Source organism: Homarus americanus, unplaced genomic scaffold, assembly GCF_018991925.1.
Source record: "Homarus americanus isolate GMGI-L3 unplaced genomic scaffold, GMGI_Hamer_2.0 scaffold54332, whole genome shotgun sequence".
NCBI lineage: Eukaryota > Metazoa > Arthropoda > Malacostraca > Decapoda > Nephropidae > Homarus > Homarus americanus.
In genome coordinates this window covers 611,540-635,952 of record NW_024744014.1, presented here as the reverse complement: position 1 = coordinate 635,952, position 24,413 = coordinate 611,540, and the positions used below count along the sequence as shown (strand labels likewise).

The 24,413-nt window shown below is 45.6% G+C and overlaps 1 protein-coding gene across 1 annotated transcript in view; it reads left to right on the top strand.

Moving 5' to 3' along the window:
* The window catches only part of LOC121877611 (zinc finger protein 358-like), a 79,877-nt gene that overhangs the window by 21,549 nt on the left and 33,915 nt on the right, over positions 1 to 24,413 (top strand). Inside the window, exons 3-4 of the mRNA XM_042383416.1 lie at positions 7,187 to 8,189; positions 8,670 to 8,876. Coding sequence (XP_042239350.1) covers positions 7,187 to 8,189; positions 8,670 to 8,876 — 1,210 coding nt within the window. The remainder of the gene's footprint in view (positions 1 to 7,186; positions 8,190 to 8,669; positions 8,877 to 24,413) is intronic.

Sequence of the window (24,413 nt, the reverse complement as noted above, 5' to 3'; positions counted from 1 at the left end):
GGGGTGGCCTCTGTGTGGATGGTTTGGTGGCTATATGTGTGTGTGTGTGTGGATGGCTCAGTAGGCTAGTGTATGAATATGTGGATAGTTCTGTGGCTTGGTGGACCAATTATTATGTGGAAGACCGTGTGTAGATGGCTTACTGGCTTGCGTGGATAGCTTAATAAATTATTCTGTGGATAAGTGGACGGTTCTGTAGTACGGTGGATAGGTGGATATGCGGATGAATTTACGTGTGGCTTACTGGCCCTCTGGCTTAACGTGTGAATATCTATGGATGTTTTGACGGCTGTGTGGATGACTGTGGATATCTTGTCGGTTGAGTGGATGACTGTGGATATCTTGGAGGCTGTGTGGATGGATGTCTTAGTGGCCATATGGATGGATGACAATATAACCGGATACTTGTGTGTCTGTATTACAAACTTATGTGTACACTGGGTCGATATGTACACACCCGCGCTGGAAACTGACAACAAGTGTATGAAAACAGCAATAAAAAAACACTATTGGAAGTAAGCGTTTATGTCTCGACCAATCACATCAGTTAGTGCTTGTGTGATCGTGTACATCTTGACCAATCACCGAGAGAAGAAAAAAACAATAACTAGGTGGCGTTTGTGTCTCTCTTTCTCTCTCTCTCTCTTTCTCTCTCTCTCTCTTTCTCTCTCTCTCTCTCTCTCTCTCTCTCTCCGCTTCTGCAAATAACACAAAGGCCACATATCACATATATAAACTGAAAACACACACACACACACACACACACACACACACACACACACACACACACACATCCCTCTCACTGCTGTGTGATACAAGTACTTTTTAACCTTTGACCTGGGGAGAAATATATTTATATCAGTGTTATATATTGTAATGTATAAGTGTTAGTACAGTAGAGGCAGCGTCATATGTCGATTAGTTACAGTGCTGTATTCTCCACTGTAATTCCCCCTCCCCTTCCCTCATCTTCCCCTTACCTCCTCCTTCCCCCCACTCATCCTCCTAGTTCCTTCCACTCCACTCATCTATCACCTTCCCCTCCTCCTTCCTCCTTCCCCTCCCCTCATCTCCCTCCATCCTCCTTCCACTCCCCTCTCTCCCCCCTCCCCTCCCATCCAATCCCCCCTCCCTTCCCCTCCTCACCATCACTGTTGTGGGCGTCAAGTTGTGAATACCCAGAACCTGATCGTTATTCTTTTTCAATCTGGCATCGTGTGGATGTGTGCGTGAGGGTGGATAGGTGTGGGTTGAAATTTGTGTGGAGGGTGGGTGTGGGTTGAGGTAAAGCGGGTATGGAAGGAAGGTGGGTGTGGGTTGAGGATGGGTGAGTGGGTGAGTGGGTGAATGTGGTAATGTTGGTGCTGTGAACTGACCAATCATATGTGGCTGTGAACTGACCAATCATATGTGGCTGTGAACTGACCAATCATATGCGGCTGTGAACTGACCAATCATATGTGACTGTGAACTGACCAATCATATGTGGCTGTGAACTGACCAATCATATGTGGCTGTGAACTGACCAATCATATGTGGCTGTGAACTGACCAATCATATGTGGCTGTGAATTGACCAATCACACATGCCCCTGTAGGTGTGTTGGTGGCTGTGAACTGACCAATCATATGCGGCTGTGAACTGACCAATCACATGCCCCTGTAGGTGTGTTGGTGGCTGTGAACTGACCAATCATAACCCGCGTATTACTAACATATCCCTGGCATATCTGAACCCGTGGATACAATATGACTTAATTCGTTTTGGTCATTCAGTATATTGGTGTATGACCCGAGGAATATATTGTGTGTGAATATATACAGTGCGGGTATATTTGTTGGCCATCTTTTTATGTATGTTGGTCTACTATCATCCTCTCTCTCTCTCTCTCTCCTATTCTCTCTCTATTTCTTAATTTCGTCTCTCTCTTCCTTTCTCCTTTCTCTTCCATCCCTCCCCCTCTTTTCCATCTCTTCTTTTCCTTCCTTCCTTCATTTATTTTTAATCCCTTTCTTTCCTTCCTTCCTTCCTTTCCTCTTTTATCTTCCTTCCCTTCCTTTCCTCTTTTATCTTCCTTCCCTCCCTTCCTTCCTTTCCTCCTTTATCTTCCTTCACTCCCTCCCTCTCTCACCCTTCCTTCAACCACCTACACCATCTCTTCCGTCTCTCCTCCCTTCCACACAACTCTCTCATTCATCCCTCTCCCCCTCTCTTTCTCTCTCTTCTTTCATTCTAAACTTCCTCCCCTCTCATATATTCCTCTCTTTACTCTCACCTCCCTCACTCTTCCCTACCCTCTCTACCTCTCTCCCTTCCATAAAACCTTTCCCTCACCCCCCTCCTTCCCATCTCTTTCTCTCATTTACACTATCCTCCTCCTTTATCTTTTCCTCTCCTTATATCTTTCCCTCATCTCTCTTTTTCATTTTCTTTTTACCCCCTCTCTCCCTCTCTCATCCGTCCCCTCCCCTTCACCCCCCTTAACCTCTCTCTCTCCCTTTCTTCCCCCTCCACCCCTACCTCCCTCCTTCCCCCACTACGTACCCTCCCTACTCTCCCTTTCTTCCCCCTCCACCCCTACCCTCCCTCCCTTTCCCCCTCTACACGTACCCTCCCTACTCTCCCTTCCTCCTCTATATTCCACCCCTCCCTCTCCCCCTCCTCATGGTCGTGGTCTAAGCCGTGGTCAAGGTGCGGAAGGCGTGGGTCGGGACGAGGCTGGAGGCAGTAATCGGCATGTCATCGTTACGAGAGGAAGTAATGGTCGCTACACGGATATTAAATCCCTTCCCGACCCCTCTCTCTCTCTCTCTCTCTCTCTCTCTATCTCTCACTCTCCCCTCCCCATCTTCCTCTCTTATCTCTCCCACTCTCCTCGCTCTCCCCATCTCTCCCACTTACTGCCTTCCTTCACTACTCTTCTCACTCATAAATAGCTCCTTATACTCTATCTCTCCTTCTCCTCCCCCCCCTCCTCCCTCCCCTCACTCTCGCCTTCCCCATCCAGCCATTCCCTCCTACCCCCTTTCCCTCATGTTACCTTCCTCCCATCACTTATCTCACTCCCCTTCCTTTCCTCCCTTGTTTCCCCTCATCATTATTCTCTCTTCCCTCATTTTTCACCTTCCCTCCCTCTCTTCCTTCTTTCTTTCACTAATTTCTACATACCTTCTCCCCTCCCTTGCCCCATTCACTATCTGTCATTCTCTCTCACTCTCTCTCTCTCGGCTTTCTGTTGCTGCAATGATCACCTTCCTCTAGTAGGCCTGAAGTACCTACACCAGGTGGTCACACACACACACACACACACACACACACACACACACACACACACACACACACAGTTCATCCTCCGCCAGGTGAATACGGAACAGATACCGCCAGTAAGTCGTTCCGTCGACTCGTGCGTCCTTCCGTGCATCCGTCCGTCGACTCGTGCGTCAGTCCGTCGACTCGTGCGTCAGTCCGTCGGCTCGTGCGTCGTATTATATTGCTTTCTTCAGCCGTATGCTTGTTTGGCTGTCAGTCTGTCCATCTGTCTGTCTGTCTTTCTATATCGCGAAAATATCACCCTTATCTGTCTGTACATATTGTAGGTGTTATGACCTTCGTCGAAGCTTCATATGACCTCTTCAGTGACCTAATTTAACCTCTTCGGTGACCTAATTCTACCTCTTCGGTGATCTTATTTGACCTCTTCAAAAACCTTATTTAACCTCTTCAGTGACTTTATTTGACCTCTTCAGTGATCTTATTTGACCTCTTCAGTGATCTTATTTGACCTCTTCAGTGACCTAATTTGACCTCTTCAGTGACCTTATGTGTCCCTTCTAAAACGATCCAAATACAGTTTCAATTCAATAATATTACGGTAACTTAACAATAATAATAATAAATAAATAATTCTCAGTATTTACTCCTGACGAAAAAAATTAAATTCTAAACACTTCTAAATTCTCAAAGGAATTTTTAAGAGGCCCACCAGTCTTTTTTCTACAAATTCCCAGATTGAAAAAATTAAAAAATAAATAAATACAAAATAAATAAATAAATAAATAAATATACTATATATATATATATATATATATATATATATATATATATATATATATATATATATATATATATATATATATATATATATATATATATATATATATATATATATATATATATATATATTCTTGAGTATTACCAAATTCTGAATGGAAATTTTTAATGCCACAAAACAATACCTTTTTTTCCGGTAATTCCCAGATTGTAAAATAAATGTGAAAAATATTTAAACAGATTTGACCAGGATATATGATAAATTAATATATTACCCAGATTTGACCTTTAAAAATACACAATAATTAGTCATTGTCCCAGATTTTACCCAAATAAATAAACGGAAATATTTCGTGTTTATAAATAAAAGCGCTCGTCTCTTGTTATAATGCGTATGTAAAAAAAAACTCTAACACAACCTGGAAATAATAATAATCATCTCCAACACAACCTGGAAATAACAATAATCATAATCATCTCCAACACAACCTGGAAATAACAATAATAATAATCTCCAACACAACCTGGAAATAACAATAATAATAATCATCTCCAACACAACCTGGAAATAACAATAATCATAATCATCTCCAACACAACCTGGAAATAACAATAATCATAATCATCTCCAACACAACCTGGAAATAACAATAATCATAATCATCTCCAACACAACCTGGAAATAACAATAATCATAATCATCTCCAACACAACCTGGAAATAAACATTCATCGTTGTATATCCCTCCGTGTATAAAATATCCCCCCCCCCATTCATTATACAGTACATCATATACACACCGGCTAATGTTATTTGGGTTAGGTTATAAATGCCATGAACACAACTATATAAACCGAGCCAAATCTAATATAAATTACTCGTATTAATGTATATATATATATATAAAAATCTATAACTATATACGTGGTTTTATCTACAGTAGGTTATATTTATTACTTGGTATTATTATTCGGGGTTGGTAACATTGTATATGAACATCGGGAGCGGTTGGTAACACTGATGGTAGTACAGATGGAACACTGACGGAACACAACTGAACACTGACGGGACACGATGGAACACAACTGAACACTGACGGGACACGATGGAACACTGACGGAACACAACTGAACACTGACGGAACACAAACGGAACACTGACGGAACAAGACTGAACACGACGAAACACTGACGGATTACTGACGGAACAAGACTGAACACGACGAAACACTGACGGATTACTGACGGAACAAGACTGAACACGACGAAACACTGACGGAACACAACAGAACACTGTCGGATTACTGACGGAACAAGACTGAACACGACGAAACACTGACGGAACACAACAGAACACTGTCGGATTACTGACGGAACAAGACTGAACACGACGAAACACTGACGGAACACAACAGAACACTGACGGAACAAGACTGAACACGACGAAACACTGACGGAACACAACAGAACACAACAGAACACTGTCCGGATTACTGGTGAACAGGAGCGAACACGGCAAGCACTGACGGAACACAAATGAACACTGACGGAACACAACAGAACATGACGGACTACTGACGGAACAAGGCTGAACACGACGAAACACTGACCGGAACACAACGGAACACTATCAAAGCACAGCCTTAATTATTATCGGCAAGCAAAAAAAAAAGCCTCGTTTGTAAATTCACAAAGATTTATATTCATTATTCAATATTGTTTATATACGTGGATAATATAATGATATTCCTTACCTCGACGATAATATGCCATTGTGAGAGAGAAAGAATCAATGTGTGTGTGTGTGTGTGTGTGTGTGTGTGTGTGTGTGTGTGTGTGTGTGTGTGTGTGGGCTTCAATCACGGAGTAACCTGAGCCGTGACACTCCACCCACCGTGTGGAGTTTTCTCATTAGGGAATGATCGTGTGTTTGTCCAGCCACACTACCACACCCTCCCTCTTCCCCTTCCTCTTCCCGTTTCAATATCCACCCACCTACCCTCAACTCCTACCTCCTCCACCCACTTTCCATCCCTACCTCCACCCCTACGTTCACAATATTCCCACCCTTTCTCTCATCGTCACCACCCCCTCCACCCTCACATTATCTAACACCCACTTCACCATCATCCCTACTACACACTTACCTACACCACACCCTCCACCCTCGCCACACCCTCCACCCTCGCCACACCCTCCACCCTCGCCACACCCTCCACCCTCGCCACACCTACACCCTCGCCTCACCTACACCCTTAACAACCAAGTGTCTTCCACTACATAAAGTAAACGTACAGTAATGGCAGTTAGGTCACTGTAGCTCACAGTAACATAAATATAATGGTAATTAAAGGTGAATCATGTCACGTACAGTAATGGCAGTTAGGTCACTGTAGCTCACAGTAACATAAATATAATGGTAATTAAAGGTGAATCATGTCACGTGGTACATAATCATATTACTGATAACTGTGTGTGTGTGTGTGTGTGTGTGTGTGTGTGTGTGTGTGTGTGTGTGTGTGTGTGTGTGTGTGTGTGTGTGTGTGTGTGTGATGTGTGTGTGAGATGTGTGTGTGTGTGTGTGTGAGATGTGTGTGTGTGTGTGTGTGTGTGTGTGTGTGTGTGTGTGTGTGTGTGTGTGTGTGTGTGTGTGTGTGTGTTGTGTGTGTGTGTGTGATGTGTGTGTGTGTGTGTGTGTGTGTGTGTGTGTGATGTGTGTGTGTGTGTGTGTGTGTGTGTGTGTGTGTGTGTGTGTGTGTGTGTGTGTGTGTGTGTGTGTGTGTGTGTGTGTGTGTGTGTGTGTGTGTGTGTGTGTGTGTGTGTGTGTGTGGTCCAGGTAAATCCAAACATTACAATAATTTGCCTGAGTGTTATCATGGGTTGCTGGTTGTGGCGACAGGGTGGACACAGTACAGTTCTCGCAGTCTGGTCTTCACCTGTGAAGGAGTGACAGTTCGGGGAGTGAAGGCAGCCGAGTGCAGTGCCGACCAACCTGTCTTTTTGGTGGACTCATAATGAGTTTAGTCCAGGGCTGTACTTTACACTAAATTGTTGTTGTTGTTACAGTATAGTTAAGTGTTCTCAGTGTTACAGTATACTTGAGTCTGTACTAAAGTGTTGGTGTTGTTGTGTTACAGAGGTGGAGAGTGAACCCCGCTTCACCAGTCGACCCCTCAAGCCCGATACTGTGCCGTCCTCAAGGTCATCCTTCGAGAGGTCCTCCTTCACTATCTCCTCCCTAGTGGGCAGGAGTCTGTCGCCCTGGGCCAACCACGTTGACAGCCACGACGCCCAGGAGAAGACTAAGGAAGAGGAGGAGGACGACGACGAGGAACATATCGAAGTAGTAGACAGCGTGGAGGAGGCGCCCCTCAATGACTCCCAGGACACGACGGGTGAACAGAGCAAAGACGACGGGGACAAGTCTCCCGTGCCCCGCCATCTGTCGCCACCCCCAGCGCGAGACGACAGTCCCGTCGTGTCGACGAGTCTCTACGACAAAATGTCGCCCGGGATCACCAGAGTCCCCATGCCGGAGTTCAGCATGGCCCTGAACCTGTCCTCCAAGCCAGACGAAGGGACAACATTTAGTTTACGTGAACCTCTAGTTACCAGCAAGATTAGTGAAGCGGGCAGTTTAGTCCCTTCATTGTCCCCTCGTGAGGCGCACAGTTTCCCCATCTCCCGGCCATTTCTCCCCTCCCTGCCCCTTCACGCCCGTGAATCTCTTCTTGATCTGCCGCGGCCGCCCAGCCTGCCCCTAGGGCTCTACCCGCCGCCGCCTCTCGTGCTCTTCAAGAAGGACGGCGAGGCGTCTTCCTCGTCGAGTCTGGACGCCAACCGTAACAGCCTGGTGTCGTACCCGTCGTCCCTCAGCTATTCCTTCCCCTGGAGCATGGCGGCGTCCGACAGCCTCTTCCCATGGTCTCTCCCAGGTCACGGCTCCCTGCCCCTGGACGGCTCCCTGGTGAAGCCTCTGCCTCTGGGCGACGTGTACTCGTGCATCAAGTGTGAGAAAATGTTCAGTACGCCCCACGGCCTCGAGGTACATTCACGACGCTCACACAACGGCAAGAGACCCTTCGCCTGCGAGTACTGCAACAAGACCTTCGGCCACGAGATCAGCCTCACCCAGCACAGGTAAGACACTGTTGTCTCTCACCAAAGGTTCCTATGTGTCTCCGTGACTAGTGAGAGAACACATATTGTGGATGTCATTTCAGTCGCCAACTTTTGTCGCCCCTTGAGTCAGACACATGTGTTCCTCAGTCGAGCATCACGGCGGCAAGACACTTGACGTGAGAATCTTGGTGGCCATCTGGACCCAGCCAGGACCACCTTGTTATACACTCATTCCTGCTAAACAATGACCTTTAAAGCGCCGATCGTCAGTCTAACTGCTGAGTACCATCATTACTAAAAGTGTGACCTGAACTTAACAGTCAGCCTACACCTGTCATAACACCTGAGCTGGAATTAAATCACAAAAAATTACACAATCAAGCAACTACACCTGTTAATACACCTGTATTCACACAATCTACACCACAACAACTACACCGTCAGGCAGGTTAAGGCACCAACCACACCTATTATAACAGGTGTACTTGTGTCCCCCAGAGCGGTGCACAACGCGGAGAAGGTGTTCGAGTGTAAGCAGTGTGGCAAGTGCTTCAAGAGGTCCTCCACACTCTCCACACACCTGCTCATCCACTCAGACACCCGCCCCTACCCCTGTCAGTACTGTGGCAAGCGTTTCCACCAGAAGTCCGACATGAAGAAGCATACTTATATACACACTGGTGAGTACCCTTGTCCACACATTATGTACGTATTCATGCTATGTACGTATTCACACTATGTACGTATTCATGCTATGTACGTATTCACACTATGTACGTATTCATGCTATGTACGTATTCACACCACAGGTATGTATGTATTCACTATGGTGAGTACCTTCGTCCACACATTGTACGTATTTATGCTATGTATTCACACCATGTTCGTATTCACACTATGAACGGATAAGGTATTTATAAATGATTACCATAACTACACTCTGTATACGTATTCACTATGATGGATGAATAATCTCGCGGAAATTTTGTCTCACGTTATTCACAAGAGCAAGTGTATAGGAGAGAAGGTTTTATTCATGTTTATTCACAAGAGTAAGTACACCAAGCGAAGATTTATTCGGGGTTATTCATAATGATGAGTAAATTAACACTGGAAATTTATCTGAGGTTAGGTTAGGTTAGGTTTACCACAGACTTAAATCTCCCACACACTCTTACCGACGCACTCGAAAAAAATATATATTAAAAATTAAAACTCACAATATTCTCAAAAAGTAATGTGAGGGAGAACCTGTGTATATTGATGGGTCGCACCTGCACACACCTGTAATAATAAAAGTAACAATCATTCACCTGTTCCGTATATCTCTCCCTTCTCCCTTCCATCCTTTCTCTCACCTCTCCCTTCCATCCTTTCTCTCACCTCTCCCATCCATCCTTTCTCTCACCTCTCCCTTCCATCCTTTCTCTCACCTCTCCCTTCCATCCTTTCTCTCACCTCTCCCTTCCATCCTTTCTCTCACCTCTCCCTTCCATCCTTTCTCTCACCTCTCCCATCCATCCTTTCTCTCACCTCTCCCTTCCATCCTTTCTCTCACCTCTCCCTTCCATCCCCTTTCTTCACCTCCCTTCCATCCTTTCTCTCACCCTCCTCTTTCCATCCTTTCTCTCACCTTCCTTCCATCCTTTCTCTCTACTTCTCCCTTCCATCCTTTCTCTCACCTCTCCTTCCATCCTTTCTCTTACCTCTCCTTCCATCCTTTCTTCCCACCTCTCCCTTCCATCCTTTCTCTCACTTCCCCCTTCCATCCTTTCTCTCACCTCTCATTCTCACCCTCTGTCGACGCTTATTCTCATCTCACTTAATTCTCAATTTTAATTCTTCTTCTTCATCAATCTCCTTCATTTCCTATTATCTTCTCTTATCTCTTCTTCCTGCTGTTACTGTCACTCACCTATTTCCTCCCCTTCCTTCCTTCCCTCCCTCTCTCTCTCCTTCTCACTGTTATTGTCTCTTACCTATCTCCTCTCTCCCAGCCACCCTCCCCTCCCACACTCTACCATCCTTCCCTCCATCTTCTAGTCTCCCTCCCTCCCCATTGACCTCCTTCATCAGGCCTCCTTCCCTTCCATTTTTTCCTCCCTCTACCCACTGTCAATTTCTCTCACCCATCCCCCTTTCCTCCCTCCTATCCTCCCACCCCATCACCACCCTCATCAGCACCACCACCCCCCTCCCCCCACCTAAGACAGCCATCACAGCATCCACCCCCCCCACTAAGACAGCTCACCCCCTCCCCACTAAGACAGCCATCAGCACCACCCATAAAGACAGCTCACCCCCCTCCCCCACTGACAACCATCACTCCACCCCTCCCCCCACTAAGACAACCATCAACACCACCCCCCTCCCCCACACTAAGACAGCCATCAACACCACCACTAAGACCTCCCCCCACTGACAACCATCAGCACCACCCCCCTCACTCCCCCCACTACTAGACAGCCATCAGCACCACCCCTCCCCACTAAGACAGCCATCAGCACCCACCCCCCTCCCCCACTAAGACAGCCATCAGCACCACCCCTCCCCCACTCAAGACAGCCATCAGCACCACCCCCTCCCCCACTAAGACAGCCATCAGCACCACCCCCCCCCACTACAGCCATCAGACAGCCATCAGCACCACCCCCTCCCCCCACTAAGACAGCCATCAGCACCAGACAGCCATCGCCCCCTCCCCCCACTAAGACCCCAGCCCATCCTCAGCACCACCCTCCCCCACTAAGGCAGCCATCAGCACCACCTCCCCCCCCACTAAGACAACCATCACCACCCCCTCCCCACAAAAGACAGCCATCAGCACCACCTCCTCCCCCCACTAAGACAGCCATCAGCACCACCCTCCCCCCCCACTAAGACAGCCATCAGCCCACCCCCCTCCCCCCACTAAGACAGCCATCAGCACCCCTCCCCACTAAGACAGCCATCAGCACCACCTACCTCAGTCTCCCCTCACTTCCTTTTTCCCCTCGTCAGTAGTGGTTCATAAAGAAGGTCAAGTGTTAGTTTTAAATGTTTACGGCCGCGTTCCACAGCTCTGAAGTCGACCATCCAGTGAATCAACACCAGATACACACACACACACACACACACATATATATATTCTTCTTCTCTTCGGCAGCTTATTATTTACCTGTTGTTCTTTTTTATTTTATTTTCCTTCGTTTTTCTTTTCGGGTTCTTGTTCTTCTTCATCTTCTTCATATCTTCTCCTCCTCCTGCTCCCCTTCTTCATTCATTCCTTCTTCTCCCCTCTTCCTCTTCTTCTCCCCTCTTCCTCTTCTTCTCCCCCTCTTCCTCTTCTTCTCCCCCCTCTTCCTCTTCTTCCTCCCCTCTTCCTCTTCTTCCTCCTCCTCTTCGTCTTCTGCTCCACCAAGTCTCATGGCTCTATTTTCATCATCTTTATCTGTTTTCTTTTGAAATTCTTTCGGTCGTCTTCCAAAACTTCACAGTCGGAAATTCACTAAATCATCACAATTATTTCCGCTTCTTCTGCTTCTTTGTAGTTTTTGTTTTTCTTCTTCTTCTTCTTCTTCTTCTTGTCTTCCATTAAAACTAATTCTAAATCAACTGACAAACACAAACTTTTTTTTTTGCTTCTTCTTCTTCCTATTCTTATCTTCTTTGTCTTCGTCTTCTCTATATTTTTTCTTCTTTTCCTCATCTTCTTCCTATTCTTATCTTCTTTGCATTTTTCTTCCTCGTCTTCTTCAACTTTTTATGGCCGTCTTTCAGAGCTCCTGAGATGGCCGTCCACTGAATTAACAACGACAAACACTTTCATCCTTCATTCGCTTTCTTTCTTCTTATTATTATTCTTCTTTTCCGACAACATCTTCCTTGTTTCCTACCACTTCTTCTTCCTTCTTCTTCTTGTTCTCCTACCACTTCTTCTTTCTTCCTATCTTCTTCTTGTTCCAAAACCTAACTCAACAGAGAGACAAATAACCACCATAAGTTATAACACACAAGATTAATCTGTCCCAATCAATGAAGAGTATAATTATAACCTCGAGTTCCCAGTCATTCTCATCAACCCAATCCAGGTGTTTTGTTTTGATCTGGCCAAGAGTGTCGCTGTGGGTGTTTGTGAGGACGGGCTGGAATATATACCCCCCACACCCCCACACCCCCACCCACCCCACCCCTATCCCCATACTCCGGGAATCAGTTAGTTAGTTGGAGTATTGGTCAACCTCGTCGACTTGGTCTCTGAGCTTGTTGTTCCATCATCTCTTGTCTGGATGGATTATATACATGACCTGTGACCGCTACACGAACACGCCACTTACGTCTTACACACATACACACACACACACATACACACACACACACATACATACATACATACATACATACATACATACATACACACACACACACAGACGCTACATACACACAACACATACACACTGTACACACAACATACTACACACACACACACACACACACACACACACACACACATACATACATATACACACACACAGACGCTTACATACACACAACACATACACACTGTACACACAACACACACACACACGTATTAATAAACCACAAAATAATATCTCCGCGGAGTCAATACATGAAACAGGCTGAGCCGGATAAGTAAAAAGGGAAGCCGGTGCTTTTAAAGTCTCATCCGGCTGCTCTTTTGTCAGGCCGGAAACCGAGTATGAAATCCTATTTGACAAACCACTGACTTGAAACCCGCCATTGACTCCTCCCTCCCTCTCTCCCTCCCTCCTCCCTCCCTGTGCCCTCCACTCTCCCTCCCAGCCACTGTCCTCCATCCCTCCCTTCGACTGACTCCACTCTTCCCCTCCCACTGGCTTCACTCCTTCCCTCCCTTTCATTAGTCCCTCCTTCCCTCCTAATGCTCCTCTGCTCTATCCTAACGTCCCACTCTATCTCTCTCTCCACACTCCCTCTATCCCACCCCTCTCCATCTCCCCACCCACTCTCTATCTCCCCACCCCTTTCTATCCCCCACCTCTATCTCCCCACCCCCTCTATCTCCCCACCCTCTCTTCTCCCCCCCACCAGAGCCACAACTACCCAGGCAGTTCCTCCCCATCATTACACATGAGAGGCTGAATCATACTTGTTCATCCCAGAGTGAAGTGAGTCTGTACCAGCTATCTGTCTGTCTGTCCATCCGCCGTCCGTCCGGTTCATCTGCCTGTCTGTCTGTCCTTCCGTCCGTCCATCCGTCTATCTGTTCTGTCTGTCTGTCCTTCCATCCGTCCGTCCGTTCATCTCTCTGTCCTTCCGTCTGTCCGTCCGTCTGTCCGTCCGTCTGCTGTCCTCTGTATAATCTACCTATAGGTTGTCTATTTATCATTTCATTTATCTATTCCTATTCCTGAACTTTCAAAGATTTTTTTCCTCTGTTGGCTAAATGGTGTAAGATTTTAAACACCTACTTTGGGTTACAGGGTTCGATATTACAGGGCTCTAATTAGTGCAGGTTCATTATTCCTAAATTATCCACAGTAGGTTCAAAACTGTACTTACCCACTGAAGGTTCTTAATCATCCCCCACTAAAAGTTCACACTGACCTTGAGGTAGAGCTGGACCTGTAATGGATCATGGTGAGTGTTAGTACAGGGACCACGGTGACTACAGCAACATTACTACATGAACGAGCACACAAAATAAAAAGGGACGATATTGCCATGATAATAATATTAATAATAATAATAATAATAATAATACGCAAAATATTAATAAAATGTATAATATAAATAACAACAATAATAACATAAAACAGTGTCAACAACAATAACAACAACAATAATAATAAAAATAACAACAAACAATAATAATAACAAATAATAATAATAATAATAACAATATCAACAATAACAACAACATAACACAGTCAACAACAATAATAATAATAACAATAACAACAATAATAATAACAACAACAAACAATAATAATAACAACAATAATAATAACAACAACAACAATGACAACATAACACAGGGTCAACAAGAGGCCACAACACACAGGTGAATTATTATGAACTAACGAGAAATAGTACCTGCTTGATTAAGTCCAGGTGTCTCAGGAAATTGAGTGGACACGGACCTTGTACACACCTTGTAAGCATCAGGTGTGGGCGTGGCTGTAGGCGTGGGTGTAGGCGTGGGTATTGGTGTTGGTGTAGGTATAGGTTGGGTGTAGGTGTGGGTGTAGGGGTTTAAACATGGGTTGTGTGTGGGTGTAGGTGGGTTGTGTTGGTGATAGGTTGGGTGTGTGTGGGTTAAACAGGGTGTGTGTGTGTATGGTGTGGGTGTAAGGTTGGTGTAGGTGTGTGTTTTACATGGGTTGTGTGTGGGTGTAGGCGTGGGTAGTGGTATAACGGTGGGTGTGAGTGAGGGTGTAGGGCTTTAAACATGGGTTGTGTATGGGTGTAGGTGTAAGCGTGTGGGTGTGAGCGTGGGTGTAGGAATTTAAACATGGTTGTATGAAAGTAGTTATGGGGGTGAGTGGCCTCTCTCTCCTTCTGTTATCTCATTATCTCTACGTTGCAATGTTTCCTCCTCTCTTGTTATTCCTCCTTCGTCTGTTCATCCTTGTTTATTATTTCTACTATCTATATCCAATGTTTAATAGCCACGTATGTAAAAATATTAATCCTAAATTATGCATTATTCACCTAAGTTCCTTTTTTGTTTTTAACCTAATTATATCTTTTATCTTACGAATCTTACTCCTAAATTATTCATAATCAATTTGTGTTCTGTTTTATCTATTCTTCCTTTGTCTTCTTTCTTCTCTTTGTATCGTATTTTCTTCCTATAGCCGTTTATTGTTTCTTTCTATCTTGCTTCTGTCTCACTGTTAGTTTGTTTCGATCACCTGAAGATTAGGCACCCCAGCTTATAACCCCTGATGATGAAACACCCAAACGTTAATCTAAGCTAATCTAACGCTAACTTAATCTAATCAAACCTAATCTAATCTAACTTAATTTAACCCCTCCAGTTAGCGTTAGGATGTTTAATCGCCAGGTGTAGCAAGCTTGGGGGGGCTAATCTTTATGTGACCCCAATCTTGTTGAGTTATGGTGAGTGTGGTGGTGGTGACTGGAGGGTAAAGTGAACACAGCAGCACCGTAAAGGCCGCCGTAGCTCACGTAAATACCCGCTACTAATAAGGCTATAAAAACCGAGCAGCAGTATAAACCAGAGGAAACATTAACCATGTGCACGACGGCTCACGTTAACCTAAACAATAGCCAGCAATCAGCAGCCGAGTCGACTCTGGCCGGCTCAACAAGCGCCAACTATTAGCGACGTCTTCGCTAACTATGGCCCCTGACGGCGGGGGATCTCGCTAACTGTAGCGACTAATGCGAGCGTGGCCGGGCGGCGGGGCGAGGTACACGCTCGGTTTATCAGGGAGGTGCAAGGTGCAATCATCAGCTTGCTCAATTTGACGCGCCATGTAAACAGCGGCAACTTATTACCCAGGCACAATATTGCTCCATTATGCTAATTCATTTACACAACCCTGTCGCCCGCTTCTTCACAACCCTTCGTCCTGTTTCCCTAGGTTTCGTGCGCCCAGTCCGCCGACCTTTACGCTAACTTAATGTATTTATGGTAATTTGAAAGATGCCTCGTTCATCTAGTACATTTTACAAAAGGGAGTGAATTAAATGAATAATGCATGGGAAGCCGTGCATCATACGTGAGAGAAAAACTCACTAATATCACTGCAACCGTCGCTCGCCGCGCTACACCGGCCACCAGCCACGCATTTGTTCACTTGACAATTTCAGCTACTTCCAAATTGTTCTCTGAAGGTGCATACCCTAACTGTTCCGCCCTCCTGAATGGCGTAAATCTTTTGATAGTTCAATTTTGATGTTACAATTTTCCGCGGCATTTTGAGGATTAGGGAGCGGGTGTAGCGAGGGGTGTAGGTAGGTAGTTAAGGTGGCGGAGGAGGAGGAGGAGGGGAAGCGGGGCGCCTAACCTGAGGGCTGAGCGACTCTAACATCTGCTTTTGTCCCACCCCGCCACGGCCACGCTGCCCCGCGTTCGATTAGCTGCCTCACCCTGACTTCCCCGCCCCACAACCCTCCCCTTAACACAACCCTAACCCATCACCACTCCTTCATACATCATTCCCTATTTACCAACTTACCAAAACCAACATACACACACGGGAAGGACGGCGAGGATGGCCCAGAGTTCGACGTTAAAGCCAGGCTGCAGGTAATCGGACGGGCGTAATGGCGTGCGCTGAGAATGGTCGTCCGGTGACCACTTTGTATTCAATAAGCATGTCGGTATCAATGTAATTTACTAAACTGGAAAATAGGTCGGGTCCAAATTGAATTGTAGAAGGATGGAGAGGAGGAGGGGAGGGAGGGAGGGGTTTAAATTCATCATGACGTTTATTCTCGCCACCCTAGGGAGGAAGGAGGGAAGGGGACTTTAAAAAACCTCACGTCACTAACTACACACAATCACCCCTAAACCCCCACCCCGCTCCTCCTCGACGTTAACGACCCAATTGGAGGGTTAAGAAATCTTATGGCCTTTTTTTTACTCTTTAACCACTAGGGAGTGATAGTTGGCGGAGGGGGTGGATGATAGTTGGCGGGGGGCAACATTGACTTTAACTTAACCTGATGTCACATTATTTAACCTAACCTAACCTAATCTTATCTACCCTAACATAACCTAACCTCGCCTAACCTAATCAAAACGACCGTAACCTCACCTCACCTGAAATCCTTTAACCTAACCCTTCTTCTAACCTAACTTTACACGAAATTACAACTTAAATTCGACCTACTGGCAACTGGGATCACTTGAAGATTAGCCAATTTCACCTGCTAATTAAACACCCTATCTCTACCTGAGGGGATTAGGTGAAGTGAGGTGAAGTGAAGTGAGGATGGATCAGGTAAAATAAGCTGGAGGGGATAATCTTCAGGTGATCCGGAATTTGTCCAACGGGGAACTGTCGGGATGTCAGGTACTTCGGTAAGCCTCAATGGGTCCACGAGGAAGGAATCGACTGGACACATTAGTAAAATTATTAGTAAAATGGTATTGATGTAAACAGACTTTTATTGGGATAATAATAATAATAATAATAATAATAATAATAATAATAATAATAATAATAATAATATAATAATAATAATAACAACAACAACTAAAACAATAAGAATAACAACAATAATAATAATATAACCTTTAACATTACTTTCCCCATAAAAACAATACCCCTAACTCCTCACCCACCATCACCCCCACCACCACCCCTCACCCACCATCACCCCCACCACCATCACCCCCACCTACCACCCTCACCCACCATCACCCCACCACCATCACCCCCACCACCCCTCACCCCATCACCCCACCACCATCCCCACCTACCCCTCACCCCACCCACCATCACCCACCACCACCCTCCCACCTCCCCTCACCCACCATCACCCCCACCTACCTCCCCTCACCCACCATCACCCCCACCTACCCCTCACCCACCACACCACCATCCCCCCACCACCATCACCCATCAAACCTCACCCTTCCACCCTCTTCCCAATGAATAAAATCAACTAGTTATTGCCAGTCTCATCAATAAGGTCATCACAGCGAACCCATTGATAACTACCACTCACTCACATACATACATACATACATACATACATACATACATACATACATACAATTATTGAATATCATTATCGGTATCATTGAGGTATACAGTAATAATAATAATAATAATAATAATAATAATAATAATAATAAAGGTTTTCTTATCATTATTTACAGCCGTTTCTTTGTCACACTTATACATTATACATAAAAAGAAAGAATTTTATTATGATTATTCACTGCATTCATCATTATTCCTACAATAAAAAAGGAATAATTCGTATGATTATTTACTGTCATTCATCATTATCCATACATATAAAAAATAAAGTTTGTCGTATGATTATTCACTACCATTCACCATCACTCATACGCCAACCAAATAAATGAGTAACATGATGGAAGGTTTCAATAAGACCCCCTACCGTCACTGTTGGACAGAGGTTGAGGCAATTGGCCCACGGGATGTTAGTCGTCCCCCAGGGTAGTACAGTGGTCCCCCGGGGTAGTACAGTGGTCCCCCAGGGTAGTACAGTGGTCCCCCGGGGTAGTACAGTGGTCCCCCAGGGTAGTACAGTGGTCCCCCGGGGTAGTACAGTGGTCCCCCGGGGTAGTACAGTGGTCCCCCAGGGTAGTACAGTGGTCCCCAGGATAGCACAGTAGTCCCCAGGGTAGTCAGTGGTCCACCGGAATAGTACAGTGGTCCCCGGGGTAGTCCAGTGGTCCGCCGGAATAGTACAGTGGTCCCCCGGGGTAGTACAGTGGTCACCTGGGATAGCATAGTGGTCCTGCTAAAATACCTTTATTGTGGCGCAAGAGGTGTGGTTATTGTGGTATATAGGGTGTGGTTAAGGTCCTGTGGTTGTATTGTGGCGCAAGAGTGGTTATTGTGTTAGGTGTGGTTAAGGTCCTTGGTTGTATTGTGGCAAGAGTGTGGTTATTGTATTATATAGGGTGTGGTTAAGGTCCTGTGGTTGTATTGTGGCGCAAGAGGTGTGGTTATTGTGGTGTATAGGGTGTGGTTAAGGTCCTGTGGTTGTATTGTGGCGCAAGAGGTGTGGTTATTGTGGTGTATCGGGTGTGGTTAAGGTCCTGTGGTTGTATTGTGATGATTGTATTTTGGGCGGTTATGATTTAACCACTATACTACTACTACTACTACTACTACTACTACTACTACTACTACTACTACTACTACTACTACTTCTACTACTACTACTACCACCAAGAATATGATAACCTACGGATACCTGAGTTCACGTTTCAGTGTGTTGGCTGACTAACCTTGTTCCTGTGACTATCTTATTAACACTACTGAGAAGGGATAAATGAATACTACTACTACTACTACTACTACTACTACTACTACTACTACTACTACTACTACTGCCACTATTACTACCGCTAATAATAATAAATGAACGGACAAACGGAAGAACCTACGGAAGGACGGATAAACGAACGGACAGACGGACGGTTAAAGATCCATCCATCCGTCCGTCAAATTCTAAACGTAGGCATAAAAATGTTGAGCTAAAATAACTGTTTTGTTTACATATATTCAACATGATACACGCCTTGCCTGGTTACTGTCCGCCCGCTACACACACCTGCCCGCCCGCCACACACGCCCGCCCTAAACATACGCCCGCCACGCACACTCACCCTCGCCACACACACACGCCCGTTTGCCACATACAAATAACAACAGTAAAACATTATACAAACATACATGATAAATATATGAATAAATCCATGTGTATGTGTGTGTGGGGGGGGGACCGTTCACACACTTTTACCAGTACAATGATTCAATGATTTACCTTATTGAATAGTTCTTGCTGGGTACATCTCTTTCACACACACACACACACTGCCCCTCCCCCACACGCCTCCAATCCTCGCCCCCTCCCTCACACGCCTCCAATCCTCGCCTCCTCACACGCCTCCAATCCTCGCCCTCCTCACACGCCTCCAATCCTCCTCCTCCCACGCCTCCAATCTCGCCCTCCTCACACGCCTCCAATCCTCGCCTCCCTCACACGCCTCCAATCCCGCCCTCCCTCACACGCCTCCAATCCTCGCCCCCCCTCCCTCCACACGCCTCCAGTCCTCGTCCCCACACACACACACACACACGCCTCGCCTCCCCCCTCACACGCCCCCACGCCTCGCCTCTCTCCTGATCGCCCTTACAAAATGCTAATGGCCTAAATTGACCTTTGATTGGGTCGTGAGCCGCCGGCACTTGGTAACTGGCGCTGGTAGAGGATTGACAAGCGTCGCCCACTACCATTTTAGCCCAGTTAGACTTTACAAGGGGATTTTCTCTTTGCATCGTAATACCCGGCGTAATTTGCCTACCATCTGGGAGGGTCCGGCTGCTGCTCGTTCAGATGCGTTTAATTTGCTGTCTTTTGCGGTCGTTGGTTTTATAGTATGTATGTATTCATTTATTTATTTATTTATTTAGTTAGTTAAATTGTTTTGTATTTTTCTTCTTCTGAGAGTTTATCTTCTCCTTTTCCCCCTTTATACTCGGGTAATTTACGTATTATTTATCCATTTGGTGTCTCGGTCTAATGTATTTATTGTAGGTTTTGAGGTACAGTTTGTCTTCCGGGCTTATTTATTAAGTTATTCTTGTCTTTGTGTTTTTTCTTGCTCTTACTTTGGTGTTTATCTCTGACTCCTTTATCTCTAGTGCTTCGTTTTTCCTGATATTTATTATTATTATTATTTTATATTCGCCACACACACACACACGCTACTCTAAATAACACATAAGGTTGACCTCCACCTTCACTATGGTACAGACCTCAAGGGCGATGTGCAGTATTTTATACTCATGGAAAATTCAGGCCAGGTCAGGTCAGGTTAAGGTGATGATTTTAAATTAAAAATAAATTAATAACCAGCTATTTAAATTACATCTACCGGAAAATTCATCTACCCCATTAAGTCTAACCTAACCTAACCTATCAATCCATCCAGGTGTCATAATTATATCTGAGGGTTGGCGACTACGGCCCTCCACTTCACATATTTTTTACGGGTCTGTCTCCACCAATTATCCCTGATGTTGTATCACTCCGGGGACCACAGCTGCCTCACCCTGGCCCTCCTATCACCCATTAACATTACTATCATTTAGTCTATCAGCGCCTTCATTAACACCGCCTCTCTCTCTCTCTCTCTCTCTCTCTCTCTCTCTCTTCAGAAAGTTGACCTGCCCTCTACCCCCCTCCCATGTCTGTTTCTCGTAATAGTCAGGATTCCGGAGGTAGTTTGGAAGGGGGTTGTGGTAGGGGGTTGTGGTAGGGGGTTGCGGTAGGGGGTTGTGGTAGTAGTAGGGGTGCGGGTGTGGAAGGGAGGGGGTCATGAGAGGTCAACTATCAATCTCCTGTTGTCCACGTGTCCAGGAGGTAATTATTCATCATGTCTCTGTTTTCTCTGATGCTTTAGCGGATATAATGACATTTAACTCTTGTTGCCAGTGAAAGAGGGAGGAGCTTAGAGCTTCTAATTCATGGTGATTGGCCGTGAAAACGTGTGAAGGAGGAGCCTGGTGCGCTTTCTTTATTGTAATTGGTCTACAAGCTTTTGTCGGAGGAGCTTAGTAAACTTACTGATCAGGTAACAAGTGTGGGTGGGATGAGCTACATGCACTTTTTTCATTGTGATTGGCCGATAAGCGTGTGTGGGAGGAGCTTAAAATGTTTATATCATACTGATTGGCCAATAAGCATAAGAGGGAGGAGACTGTCGTGTTTACCAATTTTTTTAATGGCTGACTGGCGAAAATGGGAGGAGTTTATGACTATATCCCACTGTGACTGTCTTGTGGTGGACCTCTCTCTCTCTCTCTCTCTCTCTCTCTCATTTCAACCTGAATTTATCCGCCATTGTGATATAAGTGTCTTAATCTACCGTTGCAGTGACTCTCTCTCTCTCTCTCTCTCTCTCTCTCTCTCTTAACCCACACTTAGTGACACACACACACACAGGCATAAGAGTGACCCTATCCACCTAATTTCTATACCTGAGTGACTGGATGAGAGAGAGAGAGAGAGAGAGAGAGACACTAATTCCTATTCAGGCTGATGTTCCCCTCCAGTCTCCAGTGTTTAAGGTAATGCCAGAAATATCATTACGCCAAATTTACACACACGAGTTTAACAGCTAAATTACTGACTGCCAACCTCCCATGAGTCTCCCTCCCCACCACTCCCTCTCCCTCCTTGACCAATCATCTGTGAGTTCTGTTTATGGTGAGCCAATCATCTGTGAGTTCTGTTTATGGGGAGCCAATCATCTGTGAGTTCTGTTTATGGTGAGCCAATCATCTGTGAGTTCTGTTTATGGGGAGCCAATCATCTGTGAGTTCTGTTTATGGGGAGCCAATCATCTGTGAGTTCTGTTTATGGGGAGCCAATCATCTGTGAGTTCTGTTTATGGGGAGCCAATCATCTGGGAGTTCTGCTTATGGCAAGCAATCGTCTGTAAGTTCTGTTATGGTGAACCAATCAGCTCTGAGTTCTGTTTATGGTGAGCCAATCATCTGGGAGTTCGGTTTATGAAAGGTTGAATACCTCTGAACACTGTCCTCGACTAACCAATCACAACCAGTTTGGGTTCTTCCTCTCCCTCGACCAATCACGCACGAATTTTCCCTTTCCCTTGACCAATCACCGGCGAATTCTTCCTCTCCCACGACCAATCACGCACGAGTTCTCCCTCTCTCTTGGCCAATCAGAAAAGCGATGTCTTCGAATTCAGAAACCAGCTATTACATAGAGAAATATTAATAGTTATGTGTGAGTTGACGTCTCCAGGCGAAGTGGTGTGAACTCTCTCTCACTCTCTCTCTCTCTCTCTCTCTCTCTCTCTCTCTCTCTCTCTCTCTTATAAAGTACTTTCTAATACATACAAGTACTTCAGAATGTATTACTTCCTTGAGTAATTTCCTTTCAGTTAATAACCTACGGAAGTACAATTACCTGTGGGTACTTTCCCCCCCGGGGGTGTAGGTACCATCCTGTAAGTACTGCCACTCTCCCATAAGTACTACCCATATCAATGAGTACTATCGCATTTGTGTACTATTTCTATTTCTAAGCACTGTCCTTCTTCTCGTGAGTATTACCAGTACTTACCTCCTTTCCTGAGTACTATCCCAATGAGTACTACCACCCCAACTACCCCTTCTACTAATAGTACTATCCCCCGAATACTACCTCACGAGCACTGCCTCCGAGTACTACCCCCCAGGTACTACCCCCTCCCTTCACAACACCGGACTAATGACGGAAAATAGACATTCTGGAAAGACTGGAATCTGGGTAGAGTCATTTGGTCTTGATTCACCCGCCTATCATACCCCGTCTATCATCCACCCCGGCCTATCATCCACCCAGCTTCATCACCCCCCTTCCCTATCATCACCCCGGCCTATCATCACCAGCCCATCATCCGTCCATAATCACTTACATCAACCTCAATATTGTCCCTTCAACAACTATGGTCACTCCCCATACTCTCTCTCTCTCTCTCTCTCTCTCTCTCTCTCTCTCTCTCTCTCTCTCTCTCTCTCATCTCTCATTATATATCTCCCCTCATCTTCACCTCCCCCTCCTCTTCTTTCATATCCTCTTCCCTCCCGTCCAACCTCCCTTCCTCTTCACTATTACCTTCCTTTCCATCCTCCTTCTCACTCTTCTCCTTAACACCCCCTTTCCCTCCCTCCCCACCACCACTCTTCCCTCTCTATTACCTCCCTATCGCCCCCCCCTCACCACTTCTCTCCCTTCACCTCCAACAAGACAACAGGTATCTCCCACAATCTCCATCATCCCTCGTTAGTTACCAATCTCTTCTCCCTCCCTGCCTCTCCCCTCTCTCCTCTACTTCTCCCTCCCTCCCGCTATACCGACTTTTCCCTCCCTCCCCATACCTCCCGCTATACCGACCTCTCCCTCCCTCCCGCTATACCACCATCCATCTATACAACATGGTCGCTTACCTCCTACACCTATCACATTACGCTACAACGATCTACATATTAAGCGGTCCACGTACCCACATATCCATATTGGACCACATATCCATATTGGTTCACATACTCAGCAGTCCACATATCCACATAACTAACGGTCCACATATTCACCTAACCAATGGTCCACATATCCACATTGGACCACATACTAAACGGTCCACATATCCACATTGGTCCACATAGCCAGGACAGGCTCTTCACGGCTCCCCATTCATTAACACTCACTTCACCTCTCCCGACCATCCCACTACACTAATTAGTTGCGACCACTCCACTCCATTAAGGGAACATCAAGTAACTTTTAATGACCCTTACGGAACATTAAGTAACGTATAATGACAATTACGGAACATTAAGTAACTTATGACCCTTACGGAACATTAAGCAACTTACAATGACTTAGGGAAAATCAAGTAACTTATAATGACCCTTACGGAATAATTAAGTAACAATTAATGACCATTTCAGAACATTAAGTAACTTATAATGACCTTTACGAACATTAAGTAACTTATAATGACCC